Source organism: Anas platyrhynchos, chromosome 2 (assembly GCF_047663525.1).
Source record: "Anas platyrhynchos isolate ZD024472 breed Pekin duck chromosome 2, IASCAAS_PekinDuck_T2T, whole genome shotgun sequence".
Lineage (NCBI taxonomy): Eukaryota > Metazoa > Chordata > Aves > Anseriformes > Anatidae > Anas > Anas platyrhynchos.
In genome coordinates this window covers 28019577-28044366 of record NC_092588.1, presented here as the reverse complement: position 1 = coordinate 28044366, position 24790 = coordinate 28019577, and the positions used below count along the sequence as shown (strand labels likewise).

The 24790-nt window shown below is 38.7% G+C and overlaps 1 protein-coding gene across 2 annotated transcripts; it reads left to right on the top strand.

The window, feature by feature from the left end:
* The first annotated feature begins 11066 nt into the window (after positions 1–11066).
* On the top strand, positions 11067–24069 carry LOC101801612 (carbonic anhydrase 3). Of its 2 annotated transcripts, XM_005009129.6 has the most exons (7): positions 11067–11205; positions 11350–11547; positions 14942–15060; positions 16657–16749; positions 18627–18692; positions 21071–21226; positions 21804–24069. In XM_005009129.6, exons 1-7 carry the CDS (start codon positions 11169–11171, stop codon positions 21921–21923), a joined length of 789 nt encoding a protein of 262 aa, XP_005009186.1. In that variant the 5' UTR covers positions 11067–11168; the 3' UTR covers positions 21924–24069. The 2 variants fall into 2 exon arrangements, with proteins under 2 accessions (XP_005009186.1, XP_038031377.1); XM_038175449.2 differs by lacking the exons at positions 11067–11205; positions 14942–15060 and having other exon boundaries at positions 11383–11547.
* Positions 24070–24790: the final 721 nt, after the last annotated feature.

Genomic DNA, 24790 nt, shown 5'->3' with positions numbered 1-24790 from the left:
TTCAGAATGTGAGCAGACCCACTGGACACTACTACAGAAACTCCACAGGTTGTTTTGGGTAAAAAAAAAGTGAGAACCTAAGCATGGGCATTGTGCCTTTAACTTCAGGTATTTGAGTTTACAGACCTTCATTCATTTGCTGTACCTAGAAGAATAAGCCTATATGGAATCTCATGGAGATCCCTGGGTTTTTATTTTATTTATTTATTATTTTATTTATTTATTTTTTTTCGTGCAAGTAGTTTATGCAGTTTCTCACTGTGGGTTTGATCTGAACCTGGTGATAGGGATAGTTGAAAGGAATGAGAGAAATGTTAGAAAATAAATCACTTTGGTTTGGCACATTCATTTTCTTTGTCAAGTAACACTGTATTTTCAAATTAAACTTATTTTCAAAATTAAAAAAAAAAAAAGATGAAAATCATCAGTAATAAAAGTGGATTTAAAAAATGTATTAACCCCAGATATCTTTTTTCTTACTTTTTTATTTTATTTTTATTTTTAGCAACTGACATCTGACATTATTAATTCAGATAATTTGACTAATGGTACTGTTTCAGATAGCAGTAATATTTATTCAAGATTTTATATTTTTCATTACTTGGGATTTAGTATTAAGAAGTTTTTTTATACACATTTGCAAACAAATTTTGGTTAAACAAATATTCCTGTTCTCTGTGTATGAAAAGTTGTTACCAGAAAATGAAGACATGTCCACATGCAAAGATATATTATCTTCAATGCCATCACACAGCATTTACAGGACAACCAGATGATCAGGCCCAATCAGCATGGGTTTATCAAAGGCAGGTCCTGCTTGAAAAAACTCATCTCCTACAAAAAGGTGATGAACTCTGTGGATGACGGAAAGACTGTGGCTGTGGTCTGCCTAGACTTCTGTAAGACTTCAATAGCACAGACTGGGGGAAGAGTGACTGGAAAGCTTCCCATCAGAAAGGGACCTGGGGGTATTAGTCAATAGACAGCTGAATATGAGCCAGTAGTATGCTCAGGTGGCCAAGGAGGCCAACAGCAGATTATATCAGAAATAATGTGGTCAGCAGGACTAGAGAAGTGATTGTCCCTCTGAACTCATCTCTGGTGAGGCCACACCTTGAATACTGTGTTCAGTTTTGGGCCCCTCACTACAAGAAGGACATCAAGGCCCTGCAGTGTGTCCAAAGAAGGTGGTGAAGGGTTTAGAGAACAAGTCTTACGAGGAGTGGTGGAGGGAGCTGGGGTTGTTTAGCCTGGAGAAGAGGAGGCTCATGGGAGACCTTATTGTGCTCTACAACTACCTGAAAGGAGGCTGTAGAGAAGTGGGGATTGATTCCTTCTCCCAAATACCAAGTGAAGACAAGTGGAAATGACCTTAAGTTGTGCCAGCAGAGGTTTAGGTTGGATATTCAGAAAGATTTCTTCACTGAAGGGTTGTGAAATATTGGAACAGGCTGCCCAGGGAAGTGGTTGTGTTGCCATCCCTGGAGGTCTTCAAAAACGTGTAGATGTAAAGCTTAGTAATAAGGTTTAATGGTGGACTTGGCAGTGCTAGGTTAAAGATTGGACTAGATGATCCTAGAGGTCTTTTTCAACCCAAACGATTCTATGATTCTATGATTAATTAAATTACACTTAATTTAATAGAAAGAGCTTAATCATGCCACTTATTTTCCCAGTCACAATAGATCGTAACCAACAGCATCTCTGAATTTATAGCTAAACAAATGCTGCTGGTCCTGGAATACACTGATGAAAACTGTTGGCTTGTTGCCCAATTGTGTGTGTAAGGCCTATAATTGAAACACTGGGTTCATTGCCTCTGTCAAGAATGATACAGTGATGCAACGTTAGAAAAATATTTTCCATGTCTAAGGCCTTAAAATACTTTGCTATAATTTCTGGAGAGAACCTTTGTAAAAAGCATGTAGTTGAGCTGGGAAAATGCCCAGCCAGAGGCACACGGAAGAATGAATAATGAAACTACCTGTACAAACAGTAATGTTTACAAAAGCAAACCGAGACATACTAAATAAATTTCAGGTTGTTGCCACTGTATAGTCTGCTCTTCTTTCCACCCAGCATGCTACTTGTAGACCTCAGCTCTACAGGAAAACAAAAAAAAAAATAAAAATAGACTGGTGATGATGTGTGTTGTGGACACTCAGTATTGATCATATTGCCCCCCCCATCAGTAGCATGTGGCTAACATTTAGCATGTAGCATTTGTGGCACAGTTTTGATGAATAAAAAAGTTTGCAGAAATCTCATTGTTTATTTTTAAAAGTCTTTTGAGACAGAGAGTAGAGTGCAGAATTCTCTGCACAACTACATTAACGTTAACAACAGGAGGGGAGTTACACCACAGGTTCTCAGGGGACACTAGTGTCAGAGACTGGACTAGATTTAATTGCTTCTCATTTCTTGTCATATGCCTTTCACTGCAGTTGTGCTATACTGGAGGAATTTACTTTCTGAAAAACTGGGAAATCTGCTATTTCTACGTGGGATGTTAAAGAAATATGCATATATTGCCTGGGTATGTAAACTGCTAGTACTGACTGGTTTGAGACTTCTTGTAGGTTTTTACTGATCTGCATTTTCAAATATTTAATCCTTATTTTTTATAGGCCAGCATATTTCTTCAGACTGGCAAATAAGATATCCTAAAGAATTACATATCTTACCTTTTGCTTCCCCATTTTGCAGCAGTGAACTGATTCATCATTCATATCGTCCGAGAATGCACCTCAGTGTGCATTCTGAACACAAGGAAGTCATTGATTTATTTTTTATTATTATTTTTTCAAACCAAAAGCATTCCTGAAGTCTAGAATGATTGTTCAAGTCTGCGGAAATCTTGAAATCTGCATTTCTTGAAATCACTAATACTAGGGAAAAGACACCAGCCACACTTCCAGCAAATGTGAAGAATCAAAGAGAATTATTTGTGTTCTCATCTGCTTTCCACAGTCAAAATCGTGCTCTCCTATGAAGACAGTGATTAGGTTCTGCACCTGTGACAGTTCAGGGAGGATACACAAACACTACTGTTGGAAGGGCCAAAGTTTGTAGTTCCAGGTTGCTCATGTAGTTCCTACAGAACAGGGCTTGCATGCTCCAAGTACTAGGTAGCAAGCTGGGACATCAGCGAGAGTTTGTGTTCACTACTTCTGAGCTTTTTCATAATGTGTTCATTACAAGCCATGACCATTATTGTAGTGGCAGAAGCCGCAAATACTAGAGGGCACCTCTCAGTGTCACTCTTTGGTATGATGTTGCTACTGCTTTCAAAAAAAGCACAAAGTGCAGCACAAAATAATAGTAGTCACTGTCTTCATCATAAACATGAAGCATAATTTCCTTATTTGTATGTAACTTAACACATCAAGGCCATTAAAAGTTTAATTTGCAGGTCAGTTAGGAGGGTGTAGGATGTTTCTGCCAGAAACTAGTGTCCTTGTCTAAAAATAACAGTTCCATGACACAAAGAGTTTCCTAATAGAGAAACCTCCACTAAGCATTATATTGATAATTTTAATGTTTTTATAGGTAGCACTGAAACACCGTTGAGATCAAGAATTAAGAGCTTAGTTCTGCAAGGGTTTGAGTACTTTGTCTCCATATCCCAAACATAGTTCTATACTATAGCACTACTGTGGGTATGTGAGCAGAGTCATTAAAATGACTATATGAGATGAAGTCTTGGCATTGAATCAGGAGAAAAATAGTCTTCCCTTCCCTTCCCTTCCCTTCCCTTCCCTTCCCTTCCCTTCCCTTCCCTTCCCTTCCCTTCCCTTCCCTTCCCTTCCCTTCCCTTCCCTTCCCTTCCCTTCCCTTCCCTTCCCTTCCCTTCCCTTCCCTTCCCTTCCCTTCCCTTCCCTTCCCTTCCCTTCCCTTCCCTTCCCTTCCCTTCCCTTCCCTTCCCTTCCCTTCCCTTCCCTTCCCTTCCCTTCCCTTCCCTTCCCTTCCCTTCCCTTCCCTTCCCTTCCCTTTTTCTTTTTTTTTTTCTTTTTTTTCCTTTTTTCTTTTTTTTTCTTTTTTTTTTTCAAAACATATAATGTGAAGATGTTGTGGGCAACTAACACATTTGTAGAGAATAGAGAGTAACACCATGGAGAAAGCTGAAGAAAAGGGAAAGGCTGAGGAACAGAAAGACAGAAGGGTAGGAACAGAGAGAAAGAAACTAAGAAAACCTTTTGTGCTGGAAAGTCCACTGCACTGGCTGAACTTGCAGATCAACAGCACTTCACAGTTTCTTACATTGGCAACTTTAAAGAGCAAAGGTGATGTAGAAAGCACAGCCTGAGCTTAAGTGGTCATACTAAAGAAGTTGCATGTTGTAGAGGAGCCCATGGAGACGCACTAGTTTCAATTCATAGAAACAGGACTTAAAACACAGAGAATGGAATCTGAGGATTTTTCCCATAAGACTGCAGCAGGTTACCAACTACAAAATGGTGTGCTGCTCTCTTACTGCATCCTCAGATAGATTTTTAAAGATTGTATAGGAGGATCACTGCATATCATTCTTTTAGAATACTTTTGTGGGGTTTCTTAAAAACAAACAAACCAAAAAAACCTTTTGATATATTGCTAATTTCTTAAACTGTTCTTCTGAGAATGCTAACATTTCCAGATTATAGTGTTTGTCAGTTACAGGAGACTTTTTAGCATGTATTTTTTTCTTCTCTGCTGCTAACACTTGCTCTTCAATGTGTTGCTGAAATTTGTGTACTTGACAAGCATGGGGTTCCTCATACTGCCTCCTTTATAATTATCCACTCCTTACACTTGCTACGCACACATAAATGTTTATACTTCCACACATCAAGTCATCTTTTTATGACCTACCAATGTTGTTTTCAAAGCTTCAAAGCGGGTTTGTGGTCTCAGAGTGAAATCTTGACTCCATTAAAGTGAAGAGAACCACAGGTGTTGATGGAAATGGGATGCTATGCTCTGACCTTTAGAAGTGCACAAATGGTATGGATTCAAAAGGAATAACTTTCTCAGGGCTTTGGGGGACATGCATCTCTCCAGGGATTTTTGGAAGATGATTAAGAGCTGAAACCTCTGCTGTCTGCAGAGGGCATATTTCAAAGGCTGAAAACAAATCCCATGATTTCCTTATAAAATTCTCTTTTAGCAAGATGTGTCTCACTGGAAAATATGTCTGAAGTATTTCTGATTTTCTACATCACTAACTATGTGACATATATCATCAAGATGTCTTTTGTAAAGCTCTTATAAAGTCCACCAACCTCATTTCAGCATTTCTGTGGTCTGGTTAAGACTGCTCTCAGGTAGATGATACTGCCAAAGTATCATACAAGACGAAGGTCATACATAAACCTCTACCTTGATATAGAAGAGTTGCCAATCTGCTGGAATTTCTGAATAGACACGTCCACAGCTTATAAAAGCAAACAGTATAGGTCAGATTCTCATACTTGGATTATTTCAAGTCAGACTGTGCCAGTGTGTATAAAAGTAGACAGCCCAGCTCAGATTTGGATTTCAGTGTGAATGCCATACAAGCAAATTCCTATGAGAAAAACAGAAGAGTCATCTCCCTGCAGAGTTTATGCAGTTTAGTTTTTCAGATCTGGACGAGATGACTTAAAAAGGCAGCATGTCTTTGTTGTATCAGATCTATACATGTTATTTAGTAAATTTACTAATTTATTTATTTTTACCAATGATATTCAGTCCATATTGATTTTAATTGACTGACACAAGGAAAACTTAAGATCATTTTGCCAGATCTGGTCTGGTTTACTGTTTTCATGTTGACTTCCCTTCATGGATTAAATACCAAGTTCTGCAAATGGTAATGTAGGTTCTGAACTGTAGCAGGAGAATGATGTAATTTTGCAAGCAAATTCCTAGAGTCTGAACTGAAGACTGCTGAGCTATATGCCTCCTGAAATAGAAGTACACATAAAAAAAATCTGCGTAATGCTTATCTAGGTGTGCTAGATTTTGTTTTTCAACAAGTAAATTAATGTAGCTAAATAACTTGTTGTGTATAAAAACAACAAAATTGAACAAATATGCCTCTCTTTTTTCCTTTGGCAAGTCTTCCAACATAGGTCTGGCTGTTAATGGGGGTTTCCATTCATGCCTACAATGTTTTCCATAGCATGGCATCTCAGTGAAGTGGAAGACATATGACAATTTGGCTTTCTGGATGCCACCGTGGCACCCTTCAATCAAAATCACTGAGTGACATGCCTTTTTTGCACTGCCTGGCACACAATGTGCAATATGTTAAAAAGACACTGCTGCCCCTTCCATATTTTGTATTATCAGATTCCTTTCTGTTGTATTGTTTTCTTCCACAAGCTATTAAATATAGTGGAAGGTATTTTATATTTAGATTGGCCACAGGGACTGAGTAAATGCTTTTGCTTATTTGACCATGTGCTCATTGTGGGCATGTTCTGTGCTCCGTCCGGTAAAGCCCTTTGCATGAAATCACCCACGGGAAATAGCCCTAAGCATGGTGGAACCTGGAAAGCTTAGCTTTGAGCAGGGGAATTCTTGAATTACATCCTGCTGGCATATTTACTTCTGTGTGTCCCCTTACAGTCAGCCATTCCTAGCTGTCATGCTGGCCTTTGGAGACTGCTGGAAATCGGCATACTGAGGTGGAACAGCACTTTGGTTGTTCTAGTTATGTCAATGTATTGGACACGCTAGCCATTGTTGGTGGGGTCCAAAGCTTGACGAAGTAAGTCACTTTTCCATGCATCATTCTCCTGTGCACGCTTTCTATGCCCTGGATAAAGCCATGGCTCTGAGCCATTTTCCAAACTCTGTTTATTTCTCCTTTCCTTACCAAATAAAGTGTCTTTGATCTCAGGTGATGTATCTCCATAAGTGAAATGAGCTTGATTATGCCTTTGGTTGGTCTGGCAGAAGCAAATATTGCATCTGAACTGCAAGTCCCTCAGAAAGTGTTCCATTGCTATAGCATATTAATTAGTACTGGTCCTTCTCTTTCAGTCTCATTTAGGAGACAAAATCATCTTTTGGATGAACAGCATCTGCTTGCCTAGGTATTGAACAGGGCTACTATGTTCCATTTATTCAGACAAGCTTTTGAAGTAAACTGTGGTCCTGTGGTTGGGTGTCAGCTTCAGACGAGTGTTTCTACATCTACCGTGTGGGGTAAATTCTTTCACTTCTGGTCACACATCATCCCACTGTATTTTTCTTCAGTTACAGGAAGGTGTGATGCAGGTACTTGTCTACTTTGCATACATGATTTTATTACTGTAACAGAAAACAAAGATTTCTGGTTTATATGCACTGGGTTTGGATTCTACTTTTTGATATTTTTGTATTTACGGATACAGCAGGGATAAGAAACTCTCTCTCAGCTATCTTTCAAAGCTAAAACATCAGCAACATTCTTTAATAAAATCACTTTCCATGCTATGTCACTTGCTTTTTATTTAATTAAGTCCTCACATCATATGTGCTGTATTCCTGCACCATTCTATAAAGACACTTTAAGAGAAGCCAAATTTAGTATTTATTCAGCCTTCCCTTACACTTCATCTTGAAGTCTCCTATCAATGCTCAGATCACTTCTACCTTTAAGAAAAAATCAGAACACTTGGAACAAACGCAGTTTTGTTTCTGCAAGTAAAATCACAGGTAGTGACTTTACCAATATTTTTTAGTCTGAACCACTAATGCTGATGCTGAAATCCGCCATTTGCTTCAGTCAGTTTGATTCAATTCACTAGTCTTTTCATCTTACTTTTTCTTCTCTGATTTCTTAAATCTTTATCTTTCTGATGAAATAGATGTCAACTTGCTGTGTCGTACAGTGCTACCACTGAGTACTAATGCATGTAGATATGTTCAGGAATAAGCATGACATGATGAAAACATAGAGTAAGAGACTATTGGATTCCCTGCTCTTTTGTACTCACAGGTAAATAACTTCAGTGAGACTTTAAGAAGTGCTTAAGAGATGTAGGACTACTTTTACGGATGCCATCCTTAAATATTTCATACCTTGATATTCCACCTGAAAAATGGGTATAATATAATTCCTTTTCAGAAGATACTATGAAGATGCATTCATTAGTGGCACACTTGTACTGCTGGTGTAGTATACATATTGCAGATGGGTTCACAGAAATCATGATATTTTTCATTAATGATATAGGTTGATTTTGTAGTTTCACCTTTGCTATTTCAGATGTCTGATGGCTCTCTAGACATGTAAGAAAAGAAAAGAAAAAAAAGAAAAGAAACAAATTACTGAAATTACTGCAATGCAGTTTTGAATGCACTAGGAACACTGTTCTTAGATGTATAAAATTGTGGGCTTCTCTTGATTATAATGGCTTTTCTATGACAGATGCATTTACTTTCTGGAGAAAATGATGTTATTCAAGTTAGATGATAATGAATTTCTGAGCCAATATCAGAAAAGAAAGATGAATATGAAGATAAATCCTAAGGGATGCTAAGAGCATTTTATTGTGATTACCTTTTAATGTAGATAAAGCTACTACAAATTCTCCTTGCTCTACCTTCGATGATGAAAGCTAAAGGAAAAGAATAATAACACTACAACGTCAATGAAACAATGTGATATGACTCAGTGTCTGGGGCTGACTCCAAGTACCCACGTTGCTGATCCTAGCATTTGTCATTTACGTGTGTAAGTCAGTGCCTTACATCTGGAGAAGGTGACAAAAAGCGACTCCTGTGTGTGCAACAGGTCCAGCTCACTGGAAGATGTAAATATGGCTTTTGCTGTCATCATGGTACTCCTTAATAGAGAAGATTGTGCAAAATGTCATGAAGAACAATGAAATGGAACACTAGGGAAAGCACTGACTTGCACTTTTTAGTGTGTAATACAAATCATGGCTCCAAAAAGCACTCCTTGTATATCTGAAGTTGATTAAAAGTCTCACTGAGCCATCAATAAACAAGCCTACTAAACCTGTCTCTTTATACAGGAAGAAAATAAGCTGTTCCAATTAGAATTTCATGAGCTCACAAATGTTTCTCTCTAGGAAGATAGCGTAGAAACCATTTGAAAAGGATTAATGTCTAAGCTTTCTGAATTAAAATTGCAACAGGTGTCAATTTTACATGCCTGTCCCTGAAAACAAATGTGTCATGATCCATTTGATTGATGACAGAGTAAAATATTATATTTTCTTTCGTTTCAGAATTCTCTCTTTTTTTTTTTTTTTTGAAATTGAAAAGATATAATATTCCATCCCATTGTTTCTAAATCAGTTCCTAGTATTTTCTTATTTCTGTCTAAGAAAGATAGAGAAACTACATTTTTTAAAGGACACTTTGGTTATGAGCACATCATTGTATCATTGTAGTTACCCTGAATAAGTCCAAATTTAGCTATTTATTAACCCAGCAATGTAAGTAAGTTATGTGTGGAGACTTTATCCTCTAGCTGGTTGTGGGATGTAAGATATGACCAAATTAATTTTACATTCTGTATAATGTAGCTTCTCAAGTGCTTCCCTGTACCTCACCAATACAAGGGTTTTAGAATTTTTGCCATCTCTAAGATGAAGTTTTTTATGTTCATTCTACTTTCCAGTGCTGATGGGCACATGCTGCATTTGGGCAACCTCCCTGAAACTGCGTTGGAAATCTCTGTGGTGTGCAACACCTCTTGGCAGATCCCCAAACATTTAGCTTGAGATATTATTTAGCTTGAGGTATGCAGTTTGAGATAGTATTTAGCAGGAGACCAATATGGTTGCGGTACTGCTAACACAGAGTGACAAAGTCATGGGAGATTGTAGTCAAGGAGGCATTTGAAAGAAAACCTTTGAGCATTCAACAAAAATGTAGGGAGAAAGCCAACTATCACCATAAAGATCACTAACTCTCCATCATCTGAAAAACAGCTGTTTTCCTGACCAAAATATAGATTGCCAAGTTGCCTAGTGAAAGCAAAAAAAAAAAAAGAAAATAAATGCTTGCTTTCATTTAGAGGCTGAAATACGCAGCCTCGATTCTGATTTGTCCCAATGCTTAGTGATAGTCTATGAGATACTCAGGCTGAATTTCAGCCCGTTAGGCCTCACCAATGCTCCTTGTTGCCAGTGTTAGCAGAGAGTAATAGCTGTGGAGAATGGAGGATCGGCCTTTGAGTGTGCACCTTTCCACAGAATCATAGAATCACAGAATCATTAAGGTTGGAAAAGACCTCCAAGATCACCTGGTCCAACTATCCCCCTACCACCATTGTCACCCACTAAATCATGTCCCTAAGCACCATGTCCAACCTTTCCTTGAACACCCCCAGGGACAGTGACTCCACCACCTCCCTGAGCAACCTGTTCCTATATTTGACTACTCTTTCTGAGAAGTGTCTTCTAATTTCCAACCAAATTTCCCTCTAATTTCCTACCTTTTAGTAGGCCCTGCATGCCTGAGCCACCCGCGGGCTCAGCAGCCAGCAAACACATGGTCTTGCACCCTGCCTGGTGTAAGGCTCCCTGTGTACATGAGAATCAAATGGACAGAATCAAACGCGAATTTGACCAAACTGTAAGGAATAGGTTTATTTTGCGGCTGACAAAGGCTAGCTTTGCATAATGACACGGCTTTTCTCCGACTATGATACATCCATATAATTGGCATACAGGCATATAAGTGCATCTTTTGGGGTTGTTAATATGGGAGCATGTGTGAAAACAGTTTGAGAGGAAGCCCTGAGGTGTGCCCACGCCGGCAGCTCGCCCAAGCCCACCTCCGCGGCTTCCCACCCCAGCCCCACCGCCCGCCGCCGTCTCCCCCCGTCAGGGCGATGCATCCCCCTCAGGTCTGGCGGAGCGGTGCGCGCTGCGCACCGGAGTCCCAGAGGACTCGCTGGGCACCACCGCCATCCCTCTGCCTTGCGAAGGGGCGACGAAAATCGCGTTTAAACCCCTGCTTGTGGATGGGTTCGGGGACGAAGGACACAGCCCCGGGTACCGCCGAGTCAGCGCCGCTCTCCCCGCACCGCCCCCAGCCCAGCCCTGCCCGCCTCGGGGGGGGGGGGGGGGGGAGGACATGAAGCCGCGGCCGTCTATAAAAAGACCCCGGGGAGGGCGAGACGGGACCACCGTGCCGCCAGCGCCGCCGGGGGGGCGAGGCATAGGACAGACAGCGACACCATGGCACAGTCTGTGTGGGGTTACGACAGCGACAACGGTGAGAGGGGGAGAGGGGTCTCCCTTGGGTTGAAATGCCCGGGGGGAGCCCAGAGGGCAGCCCCGGGGCTGGGGGTCATCGCTCCGCTGAGAGCCGGGGTCTGGCTGGGAGGTGTTGGTGACCTGCCCTTGCGTTTCCACCTAGGACCCGAGCGCTGGCATGAAAACTACCCGATGGCCAAAGGAGACAAGCAGTCGCCCATCGAAATCAACAGTAAAGATGTGCGGCACGACTCTTCGCTCGCTCCTTGGCATGCCAGTTACGACCCTGGAGCAGCCAAAACCATCCTGAACAACGGGCGGACCTGCAGAGTTGTCTTTGATGACAGTTTTGATAGATCAGGTCAGCTTTTGTTTTGGCTTTTGGGGGTTGTCAGGAGTTAAAGCTTACATAGTGCTTGAAATCAAAACACACCCCACTGTAGCTAGCCCACACGGAAGAAGTTATTTGGGTAGGTGAGATGTGGTCCAGAGTTTATTTCTATGCACCCTGCCTTTTTTAAGTTGAGCACAGGTTGGGCAGGGAGGCTGCAGCTGCATGGACACCCCTGTCACACAGATTCAGTGGAGAAGGGAGACTGAGTAGCAGCCAGGTATTACGGCTAGTACTTCCCAAAAGTAACTTTCTACATGGACACCAAGTCCTCAGGTGTTGTGTAAAATGAGTGAATTTTATCCAGAAGGGTTTAATATGCTGTCGTAGACACTTCATAAGCACAAAACTTGCATGTTGTCACAGGCATTGATCTAGATTTTGTCAGTTTGCTTCACATCCTCAGCAGACAGGTTAGCCTGTTAGTCTGTTTAGCGATGTGGCTATTTCAGATTTTGAGATTCACCATGTTACAATATATTTGAATGCTTGGACACTACTGTTATTCTTTCCAGGGAAGGTATCCAATCCACACTCATTTTGTGTCTTAGGTATAACAGGGAAACTTCTACATGCTTGTCCTGGCTATTCTTTCTAGTTCTGCAGATATCTCTTCTACATATATTTACATTACATCACAAAAATCAGCCTTTGAATCTATAACTTTTCTTGGCAAAAGTTAGCTACATCGTTTTGGTATGAGCAGCTACCCAAAACTGAGGTTTTACTGACTTTTCCAGGTTGGAGAAATAGATGTAGTCAAATCACAAATGCTGTTACCGTGTCCTATAAGAATTTGTAAAGACTTACTTCCTTGAATGCAAAAGGAAGCAACCAATTAAAAACAACTTGTTACAGCACCTCTCGCTGCATAGGACATTTTTTTCTGGCTTTTCTTGATGGTCATGGTCATACTTGTTTCAACAGTGACAGTCATTGAAGCTATGTGAACTAGAGTAGTATTACCTGAAAACAAGCATGGTAATGTTATTTTTAATAGAACAAAGCAGGTAAACAGAGCCCAAAGCCTGAAATGCCTGCTTAAGCAAAATGCCAAAGATGGAATTTTTAACTGTGTAAACAGCAGAACTACAACTGTATGTTCAAAAGGGAAAAAAATTCTACAATTAAATGAAAATCCTGACAGTTATCATTACTGCATATTCATGCAGTAATATTCAGTACATATTCTGCAGCACCTATAAAGTGCTGCAGAAGCATTACACCTACATTAAGTATACTGCATGCAGACTACATAGCTTAATGATTGCGACTATCTACTTGGAGTGGTAATCCCAAAGCTGTTCAGCAAGTTCTGGAAATGTTTAGACTCTTTTGACTCAACCTTTGACATCTGATAACGATTTTTTTCCCTCTGCTTTGTAGAAGTCACTTCAGAAAAGCCATGAAATGGCTTTGCTACTTAGTTGAGAGATCAGTCTTGCATCTCAAGTTAAATTTTTCAAAACTGGATTCCAGAGGTGTATTAGCTTATGGTTCTGAATACAAACAGGCAGCAGCAGTTAAAGTTAAAAGTAAATTCACATACCATATAATGTGAGAACATCTGAAGAGTATGCAATATTGATATTGAATTCCTTCTAACAAGAAGGAAAACAATCTAATTAATGGAAAACCATAACTTTCCTTTTTTTATTTTTATTTTTTGCATCAGCTTTGATGGCATTTTTATTGTAATTCTGTTCTTAGGAAGCTGTATAATTAATGATATACATCAATGGTATATTGAAAGGTTAAAATCACTCCTGTGTATTCTGATGAGCCCATTGTTTCCTTGGACTCCTCTGTTTACGATTATAGCTACGTGTTATTGTTTCACATCTCAGAGATAGAATCTAAACTATTTAGGACAAGCACCATCTCTTTATGTCTTTGTGCTTTAATACCAATTACTGCTGCTTCTATATAGAAGCCTTAGAAAAATAATAAATTACACTTCTGTTTTAACATGGAATTCTTGTCCACAAGCACTGCATAAAATCAATCCCATGACTTAAAAGCATATAAAGAATTAAATTGATTATGAACCTTTCTGGATGGATCTGATTTGTCTTTGCAGATTCCTGAAGGCAGAAATCTTTAGAAAGAGGCTGCTCAAGAAGGTGTCTGCCCAGGGAATTGTGTTGGAGACAGACCCTGATACGGTCAAGAGGGGTGTAGCCCTTCCTGTAAATCATTTTCCCTCTCCAATATGTCTCTTGCTTCTCTGGACACACAATGTGAACTCCCTGCTCCCAATTTTCTGCAGGCTGCTGCGTAGTAGATTTGCCTGTTGGAATCAAATACAATGTTTAACAGCTCTAAACAGGAAAAAGAATTTCAGAAACACTTTTTTTTTGGTCTAATCTCATTGAAAAATCTTTTAAGTTAGAAAGGTTTCTGTTTATGCTGGAGATATCTGGACCATTATGGAGTGCCGTTTCCAAGTGCTACACGGTATTTGATTTCTCAGAAATGCCATTAGTAAGAAATCACTGAAAAATGAGTTTCTAACTCTCATACTGATTTAGTATATAAATCTAGGTTGAATGCAAATTCAGCTCTTAAAGGAAAGTTCGTCCCTTGTGCAAATTGCCGTGTAAAAGGGCAAGCAAATACTATCAAGAATTTGGGCCACAAAGTCTATGCCATTTTTCCTATATTCAAAAGTGAAACAAGAATAAAGTGATACATCTTCTACTGAGGGCTCTATACAGTATTGAGTTAGTTAGGATAATCTACTTATATATTAACATACTCAAAAAAGTAAGAGGAAGGCATGCCTAAAACCTGAGGCACTGCTTTGTTTCTGCCTCTCTGCCCTCTGTCAATGGCTATGACAGATACCAACTTAAAAGAGAAACTGCAAAGTTAAACCTTCTGTTATGTGTTTAGCACATCTTTTATCTGTAGGTATTCCAAAACACGTGATATCAAGAATTAATTTGACACCATTGGGTACAAGAGGTTTTAAATATGTTAACTTTGAACTTCAAAGCTATTGTTAGAAGTTCAAACTTGAATGCTATTTAAGCAAGGTCTTCTGGCACTGCAGTTGTGAACTGCATTATCAGCTTTCTGTGTAAGGAAACACGTCTCATTCCTGCCTTAGGTAATGAATGAAAAAATACATTTGAGAGCTTGTCCTCTAGGCAGTCCCTGCTGAAAAAAAAAGTCCCCAAACCTAACAAGAAGAACAGGAGTGGTGTTTTGAGAGTCAGGGTTTATGCAAATTGCTGATATGTGGTAAGCATTATGTGCCTAGGAACATTTTTTCTTTTTAGAAGCACCCAACCATGCTGTAACCATAGTTTGCTTACAGACTAGTTTGTAGGCTGGCATTGATGCAGATTATCAATTGCAGTGCTGAGAGGTGGGCCGCTCACAGGAGCATACAGGCTGCGCCAGCTGCACTTGCACTGGGGTTCATCTGATGACCATGGCTCTGAGCATGTTATAGATGGGGTGAAATATGCAGCAGAGGTAGGACTGAGTTTTAACAGTGGTGTTCAATACTAACTGGAATTTGGTTGTGCATCTGAACAGATTAACCATTCTCCCTTTTACAAGCATTTATTTTTTCTCTAAAATCTCTTTATTCTTTTCTCTAAACTCTGTCTGTGAAACTTGTGAATATTCATCACTGTGCAGTGGAATATGCTGCATCTGACAACAAACATATCTTTTCAAATACTAACATGAAACTTGCCTCATTGAATGAGTTTTTGCTGTATTTGTAGAACGTTTTAAAAATCCTTGAGGCAAAGCGATATATTATTTCCAAATAGAAAACTCTGTTTTCTGCTGATGCTTTGTTGGCTGTTAATAATTTGTGGCATAACTTGAATTACTAATTTAGTTTCATGAAACATTATGAGTAGAAAAAAGTGTTTTATGACTGTAAATCACCTATATCCTTGAGGTGCAGAGCTTACAGGGGCTCTGCCCACCCATCATAGGAGAAAATTCTGGTAGATATTTTACAGGGTCAGGATGCACATACATTGCAGAACTGACTGTGGGTGATGGTTTTTGTTTTTGTTTTTGTTTTCTCTCACATTCCTTAGGCACAGCCAAATTGCATTAGTATTCTACTTTCTGTGACTGACTACAGACAAATTCTGCTTCCTCAAGCTACTTTTTGGTTAGTTCAAGCACAGACTTCTTACTTTGCCTTTTTTTTTTTTTTTTTCTATTTTCAGTATTTGGGTATTTATAGACAAGAGAAGAATGCCTGGAATGCATGACATTTTGCCAAAATGTGGCCAAAGATAACATGGCTACTCTACCATTATCCTTAGCAATTATAACTTTATCCATAAGGGAAAAGAAACAGCATTACACAAGTTTGTATTCAGGAAAAGTTATTTTGTTGTTATTTAAAAAATAAAATAGTTTTAAAAAAAAGTTAAGAATTTGCATTCAAAATATTCACCAGACTCCTATTGTTTTGTATGGTACCATGGTCCAGACACTGCTTATTTTGAGACAATGCAGCACTTCTAGCTATATACAGGATATTTTTCTGGAAGGAGATAGAAAACTTAAAGTATATCCTGAAAATAAGCATTGTTGAAAGCAGAAATACAAAGGAACCCCCAGGTTACAATCTCTATTCCTCTCCAGTATGATGTGCAGAGAACTGTAAGAGATAAAAAGCAATAACAAATGTACTAGATAAAACCCAGTGTAAATCCCAGAGCTGATATCTGCATAACCTGAAGATCTACTTGAGTGAAGTGCATGTCAGTAGGTGCTATATGCACTGCATGTGTGCATGTCACATGCTTGGGTTGAACTGTGTATAGCTGAATTGTCTGATGAATTTTTAAAAGACGTGTGGTAAACTCCATTTTCTTTCCTTTATGCTTCAATCGTATATAAAGTGTTATATATAGAAAGTGTGAGCAGGTGGAAGCGTGGGAACATGAACTGGAGATACTTATGTGTAGTTTCCTTTTTCATGTCCATTCCTTTACTTGCTGTCTAGTGGAAATTTCTTAATATAATGTAAGAGATTGTAAGACTGCACCATTGGCAATTTCTCGCATTTATAACTGAAGTTTTATTGATTTTTAGTTACACATGGTACACTGGAATCCAAAACATGGCAATTTTGCTGGAGCTTTGAAACAACCTGATGGTGTGGCTGTTGTGGGCATTTTTCTGAAAGTAAGTGGTAAACATTCAGTTTTCATATATTTTCTGTGTTTACCATATTTTACCTTTATTTTTCCTTATACTATATCATTTTACAGGAAAACAGTCAAAGTGATGCACAGACTGAAGTCACGTATGTCCTTGGGCCCTATGTCAGCTCTGTGCTGTGATGTGTACTGAGTGAGAAGGACTCTCTATATAGGAGTGTTTCCTCCTGCCCTTTATCTGCTAACAGGTATTATTATATCTACCTGTCAGCAGGATTATGTTGACTGATTCACTCCCTTGATCTCTTGATGATCCCTACATGAGCTGAGAATCAAAGAGAGTTCAAGGAACCTACTCCAAAAGACTAAATACTTGAAAGAACTGACAGTAAAAGGAGCTCACTGAACATCTTAACCTTGAAATAAAGCAGGTTAATAAAAAATATTACAATACTGATATTTTGCAATTGATCTTTTTATGGACAGAAATCAATCCTCGTGTCAAACCTGTATGTGCACTTACATGCAAACACACAAGTAGGATAAATTATGCAAACTTCAAACATGTTGTTCTCTTTGTACCCACAGGTGTGACCTCCAGGTTGAGCACAGTGTCAGAGAATATGTCCCCTTTTATTGCCTAATCAATGCTAATTTGCATTCATTCAAATGTAGCAAGTGGATATAATTAATTTTGCCACAGTGCCCTTGGACAGACTAAATCCAATGCCATTTTAATTCTGTTATACTGTGAACTAGCCTGGCCTTTTTTCTTGTAGTTATTTTAAACCGATAGTGATAGAATTTCAGCACCTGTACAGATTCTCCCCTATGACTATGTAGAATCACAGTGGTTTGGAAGGGACCTTTAAGATCATCTAGTTCCAACCCCTCTGACATGAGCAGGGACACATTCCGCTAGACAATGTCCTTTGATTATTTTTCCTTTGTCATCTTTTTTGATCTATTCTGGAGTAAAGTTTTGTCTTGTAAAGCACAACTTAAGAAGTATAACATTATGTTCCTATTGACCATGCAAGGTCAGCTAAAAAGTCTACAAAAGAAAGTAGTATAACTCCATCTTCGTTGGCCTTTCATTTTTTCCTTGCTCTCTGACATGAGTCATTGTTCTGCTCTGGGTTTGTCTTGTTTCATGACTGGATTTTGAGTATTGCTAGAACAGAGATTGAATTATCTCCTGAATAGTGGAATTTAATCTTTTTGGTAAAAAAGACATCATTAAAAACATGTCTTATGCATACTGTCTTTACTCTCAGATGCAGAGCCATGTCAAAGCTTTTGGTGGTGTGAACGTCATGAACACAAGCAATAAAGTGATTCCAGAGCTTTAGAGGTTCATGACATTATTCTCATCATATGTCTTACATCAGGTCTGATCTGACTGCATATGTGCTGCAGGATATTCTGTCTGTGAGAGCCCTGTATCTTCATTACCAGCACTTTCCTGAGTGCCCATACATCTCAGAAATTGTGGGTTGCTTCCAAACCAGGAGCCAAGGACTGAATCCTGCAGGGTCTAGATGACACTGGGTGTATAGTTTGTTGCTCAGACAGTGGGAGATGTCTTGTGTAGTCTTACAGCACACTTTTGAATTACAAAGCCTGTTTTCTGTTAGCATCAGTCTTCTATTCTGGACATCGTTTTAACATACATAGTTTTGTGCCAGTTTGATTTGGATGCTCTGAGGGTGTTGTCCATAGGTTCATGCCCGGTTGGCCCTGCCAATAAGCACAGAGTTGGAATCCACATGGATGCCTTTTTAATTAAATAATTAAACTTGGGACTGCAAAGGTACTGCTGCCTAACTTGATGGATGTGATATACATCTACATACCGTGGAGTATGATAAAAATATACAATACTTGTGCTTTACATTACAGGTTGGAAAAACTCCCAAACCAGAAATGAAGAGAATTCTTGAAGAAATAGATAACATTAAAACCAAGGTATCAAAACTTGCTCTCTCTCACTCTCTTTTTTTTTTTTTTTTTTTGATAAAATGTAGTTGAAAAGCATCAGGAGTAGAAATTAGAAGTTGAGATTCATTCTTTTTGGCATCATTCTGGTACCTAACATTAGCACTGGAGGTGATAGATTGGACTGTGAAGCAGGACGCTTCTTTTTTTTTTTTTTATCGAAGTAAGCATCTAACTCTTTACTTCTGTAATCATGCTGAGGATGATATTTTGTTAGTCCTTGCATGCATAGCTGATAATCTTATTGGCACTGCTGTGTGTAAATAAGCTAGTGTACAAACACCAAGAAGAAATTAAAAGCTTTTTGAATTTGAGGCCAGAGGACAAAATGCTTATCCAAGGACAAAAGTCCATACCTATTACATACATTAAACTGCAGAAGGGAGTTTATTTGCAGAGAATTATGATGCTACTTCTTAACATCATTATTTAACATAAACTTAACTCCTAGGCCTACCTTACCATTCCACTTCATGAAAAGCCTTATGATTCTATCTAATGATGCTAAAACTTATTTTTATATATGATATTGAACATATCACCAGATCACTAGGACTCGATTTTACAAAGTTTATAAACATTTTCTCGCAAATTTAGCAGAATTTCTTTCATTTACTTTAAGTGTATAAATACTTAAAGCATGTAAGTTTGTAAATACTTACTGCCATTGATGTGAGGGTCTGAATCTAAAATCTGTTATCTCCTCACTCAGTCTTGTTAATTTTAATGTTTCAACCTTAGCTTAGCTTTTCTTAGCTTTCATTACATTTCATTTCTTTCTGCTGAGGGAATTGAAGGTCAATTTTATGCCACCTACTTTGTCAATGATATCAATCTTAATATAGTTTGAGCTTCCTCTGGTAACCCTTTCATCCCTTTTTTGCCATTTACATGCAGAAGAGCTTTGCTACAGTTGAAAAACGTGTATAAATTGCCCTTTGAAACACTGTGTCTCATATAGTTATGACTAGGTGGTAGTGATAACCACCCCATTACATCATATTCAGGACTGCCTCGTGGGCAGAATTTATGACTTCTAACTACAAAACAGAAAAAATAGAAGAAATCTGATTTCCTACAGATACTGTTTGTTTTGGTTCTGGGAAAAGCAGAGAAAGATAGGCCATGTGCAATCATACAGATCTTGTATTTTATTTCTTAAACTTTCTGTTCCTGTCATAACATACATTTTACCGAGACTGTTATTTTTCAGGACAGATTAATGGATGGTGTCATCAGTGTATTTATCTCATGTGCAGTCTCAGTCACTGATGCATTACAAAAAGAGTAGCTTTTTGGCCACTGTACTGTATTTAATGAAAAAGCACAGTTTTGTTTGAAGCTATTTGCAAACACATCTTGAATTTACAGAATAATTTTGTCAGGAAGACATTTGGAATGTTGATGCTATTCCTTCTGGTGGTATTTTGTGCAAGGAAGTGTGGAAAAGGTTTCAGTTCCTCCCATTACACTTTGTAGGGTAGTTCTCTGTTTCTGTCTAGAGAAGATTCTCTATTAGAAGAGCAGCAATTTGGAAGAACAGATTTTGCTTTCCAGAATTGCTTCCTAAAAACCAGTAGAGAACTAAACTTTCTTGTTTAGTTCTTGGCCACCTGCAGGGGAGACAAGAAAATCTCATTACACTGCTCTGCTGTTGAGATACTCAAGTATGCCCCTTAGTAGAAAAGAAAACAGGAAATGTTGTCTGGTGTCTGCTGTTCTTCCTTGTCTGGTGATGCTCACCTTTAGTAAAAAGGCATTCAAGGTCCTGTACCCTTCCAGGGAGTATTTCAGTTTCTTGCTTTGTGTAACAGTGCCAAAAAAAAGATTAAAAGTGTCACCATAGCAATGTAAGTAGAGAACAGTTTCAGGGGAAGAAAGATGCAGATTTAAATTCCTTGAGATAGAGAAGAAGAATGAATCTTGGATAAACACTTGGCCACTGTTCTATTGGATAAAAATGGTACCAGAACCTACAGAGCCCTAACTTTTATCCCAAATGACCCCAAATAAAACAAATTTTGATAATCAGTAATTAGTTTTGAGGGCACAGGGAATAGAAAAATATAGAAATGAATTTGCTTTGGTCCTGTACAATTCAGGCTGCAATTTCTCTTAATTTATTAATGAAGTCAAAATTTCAGTTACTAATTTCAGGGCAGATACTTAATGAGACAAAAAGGAGGTTGATCTCTTGCATTAATCTTGATATTTAACTACTTCCCCTATAACATTGATGCTGGTGTCTTTCATGCTGTGTATGCCTAGAATTACTTAATTGATTTTTCTTTTTTTTTTTTCTTGTTTGTTTGTTTGTTTGTTTTGTTTTGTTTTGTTTTGTTTTTAAGGGGAAAGAGGCTCCTTTTCAGCACTTCGATCCATCAATTCTTTTCCCCAAATCTCGGGACTACTGGACCTACCAGGGTTCATTCACAACACCCCCCTGTGAGGAGTGTATCACTTGGATTCTCTTGAGGGAGCCCATTGAAGTCAGCCCTGACCAGGTAAACTCCAGCTAGTTCTGCTACTCCTTTAACAGTTCTCAACAGTCATGCACCATGTCAGTGTAATGATTTGCAAGCCATATGTTACCTTGCATGTTTTGTTAAGGGGAGCTTTAGCCGAAGGCTGTGAGAAATTGGGTTCAAAAAGAGTTAAGCTGAATTGAACTGCAGAGCTGGCCTTGAGAATCGGGCTGTCTTCCTAGACATGATCTGGAATAGCTTCAGCAGGAGTGTTTGTGGGATCCTGAAGACCAGTGCAGGCAGAATTGCCCCAGAGGCACAAAAGTCGGTCCTCTCAGCAGCCTCAGTTCATTCTTTGTACTTCAGTATCAAGTGGCAAGTAAGAGTAATGTCTAGCAGGTTTAAGAAACTATTGGTCCAGGAAAACTACTGACATCCTAAAAGTTGTAAGTGAGAAGAACCAAACTAGCTCGAACCTGTAAATCCTAATGATAATACAAATTAATGTATTGGTTGTACAATCAAATTCCTCATCTGTCTCAGTGTTTGTTCTAGGCATCAAGGTGCTGTTTCCAGATGAATTTACGTGGCCACCTTTTATTTTTCTTCCTTGCAGATGGCGAAGCTCCGTAGCCTTTCCAAGAATGGTGAGAACGAAGCCATGAACCCACTGGTTGATAACTGGCGCCCACCTCAGCCTGTGAAGGGCAGGGTGGTGAGAGCCTCGTTCAAGTAAAGCTCTGTGGAGCCTGAGTTGAGAAAAGCCCTGCATTCTAAAGCATAGTTAGTTTTTGCTCTCTACTGCTTTTCCTCTGGATCAAGATCTGTGTTTCTCAGCTTAACATTCTGAGTGGTAAAACTGAATCTGATTTTTAAAGCAGAAGATACTCTATGCAATCACTAACCTTATGGAGGAAATGTGAGACACGTATTCCTTGACCACAAATGTTTTAGCATTTGTGATAGTGTCACTTCTGTCATGTGGTCTTGGAAGAAAAATGGGCTCAGTCCCAATATTTAAAATGAATTTCAAAGGAAATGTAGTAAAGGCAGAAAAATGAACCAGTAGCTCAGGAAAGCAGGAATAACAATGGGTCAAACAGTGCATGAACAGGAGCTAAAATGCCTGCTCCTACAGCATCTTTAATAGATATCTTTCTCAGATGTCCCATATTGTGCAAACATCCAAAGAATAAACTCCTCTTTAACGTACCACATTTTTCTTTTCCTCTCTTGTTCATAGTTTGTTGTCCAGGATTCTGGGGATACAATCAGGCATGTTTGGCTTCTGTGTGTGAAGACAAAAAGACATACCTTGCTGTCATTGCAGCATTTGCTGTCTTTGCCATGTCCTGCAGCTGCCCATTGATCTTTCCTTGATTCACTGCTACTGTTACTTCACCCATCCAGCCCTAGAGCATTGCTGGTATCAGGTTGCCTTGTATTTAGTACAGCAGCTTTAGGATTGCTGGGGGGTGAAGTGCCTTCCTCCTGCTGCTCTACTGTTACCTCTCAGGATGATGGATTTTATCTTTGATCCTCTGCCTATTTTTATTTTTTTTTTGGCATCTTAGTCTACATATTAATGATTTCACCTATTAGGGATTTTGTTGCATATGGAGAGGGTCTTTGCTGATGACTCGTATCATTTGTCTTCCCTGCTACTAAAAAAATCCAGATTAAGTCTCCTAAGTGTTTGTTTACTGTGACTCTGCATAGTTGGAGGCTCTAAGTGAAGTCTCTTTAGCACTGTCACTTTCTAGGGAGGCAGTTCAGCTGGCACATACGATCTGAGCAAAGAATGACTGGCAGACAGAAACATCTTCCTCTGTCCTTCACAATGCTAAAATGCTATCGTTTTGGCATGCTCCCCAAACAGTGTAACACAAATACCACCTAGGTTAATCCCACATGCAGAATATGTGAGTAAATATCTTAATATTCACCATTGGGATGACTTCTCAGGGTGGTACCAATCAGGAGATTGGGTAGTCAAAGTCATGGCAGGTAAAGTCTCCTGATATTTAAGTTTGGGGATTATCTTCCTTTAACTCATGAATAGGTGGCAGAAATAGCTCTGGAGATACTGCAACAAACATGTTCACAGTGACATACATAAGGAATATGTCAAAACTTGAAAAAATCAGGGGTACAAGTGGCTATAAGAGGCATTTTCCAGTCTCCCTTCACTATTTCACCTTTCATCTTTGCTAGAAAAAAATGTGCTCCAGCGATGAAGTAAGGAATAGGCAATACTGACTAAATTGCGCTGTTATTACTATCACAATTCAGTGAGAATTCAGGGAAGGTGGATTTTGATCCTTTATACTCACTTAGAATTTTTCAAATAATTTCTGAATTCTCATTGAGAATTAATATTTCAGTTTATTAGAAGCTTGTTTTGCTTAGTATGAAGCAATTTTATTTTAAGAAACAAGTACCTGTCAGCAGAAACTGAAGTATTGATTGAATCCTGTTTACGAATGTTTGGCATTGACTTATCAGAAGATCAGCTTTTGATTTTAGGAGTGCAGCACTTGCAACAGCATTAATTTTAGGGGTCTCTTGAATCTTTAAACTTCTGAGTCTGTACATCTCAACACATAAAAATGTTTCTATAGAAAGCTCATAAACAACTTTTTCTATTATACTATGTCTTACATGTAAAATTTCTTGTCATATCCTTAAGCAGTTGATCTTGGTGTTGAGAAAGTTTCTACATAAATAACCGAGACAAGAATTTGAGTCTCTCTACCTAAAAGGCATTGACTGTGATGTTTTAAGTTCTTATTATTGGGGCAATAAAACAGGATAAGTTACCTGCACTTAAAATAATGGCTTTTGTGTCTTCCGAGAACCAATAAACTGACTTACATAAGAAACTGATTTTTTTTTGGTTTTATTGTTAATGCTGAGTGGTGATAGAAAGTAACAAGAACTTACTAGAAAACCTTGCTACTGTTTTCTTTGATGCATTTGCTTGTAATACAAGGATGGACAGCCCTTCTAGTAACTACCTTTTCATCTGTTGTAGTTAATTTTAATATCTCAACATGGTTTCTGTGTATCCAGTCAAACAGATCCTCAAAAACATGAGACATCAGATAAAACACGTTTCCCTTTTATTTTGATTTTTTGCCTGGACTCAAATATTCTCATATTTTTCCCAAGTTCATGCATTCATGTATGATCCTGAATATCACTAACTTGAATATTAATTTTGGTTTTCTTGGAAGAAGCACATGCATCAATTAGCTGAAGTGGTTACATCATTCTGAAATTTCCTTATTCTTTTATACTTTCTTAAGCACACGAAGTAAACTTTTTAAAGTGAAATAATATCTTAATTGTAATGACACTATGCAGTTGCTACCCACACATCAGATGTCCTTTACTTTAGTTAAGTGTTTCTTTTACTGCTCTTGAGTGGCAGAATAGACAGAAGTGTATCAACTACTGGCACAGTAGTTGTGGCTCCAACAGCAAATACGTGCTTTGCATATTGGCACACAGGGAAGTCCTGCCTGAAATATAGGTTATTCCCCCATGCATTTGCTCTCATTCTATTCTGTCTTCAAACAGTTATTCCTCAGATTTACTAAC

Coding starts and splice junctions, on each gene's coding strand:
- LOC101801612 (XM_005009129.6), top strand. CDS start 11,169: ATGGCACAGTCTGTGTGGGGTTACGACAGCGACAACG. Junction 11,206..11,349: donor GGGTTACGACAGCGACAACG/GTGAGAGGGGGA, acceptor GTTTCCACCTAG/GACCCGAGCGCTGGCATGAA. Junction 16,750..18,626: donor TTGTGGGCATTTTTCTGAAA/GTAAGTGGTAAA, acceptor TTTACATTACAG/GTTGGAAAAACTCCCAAACC.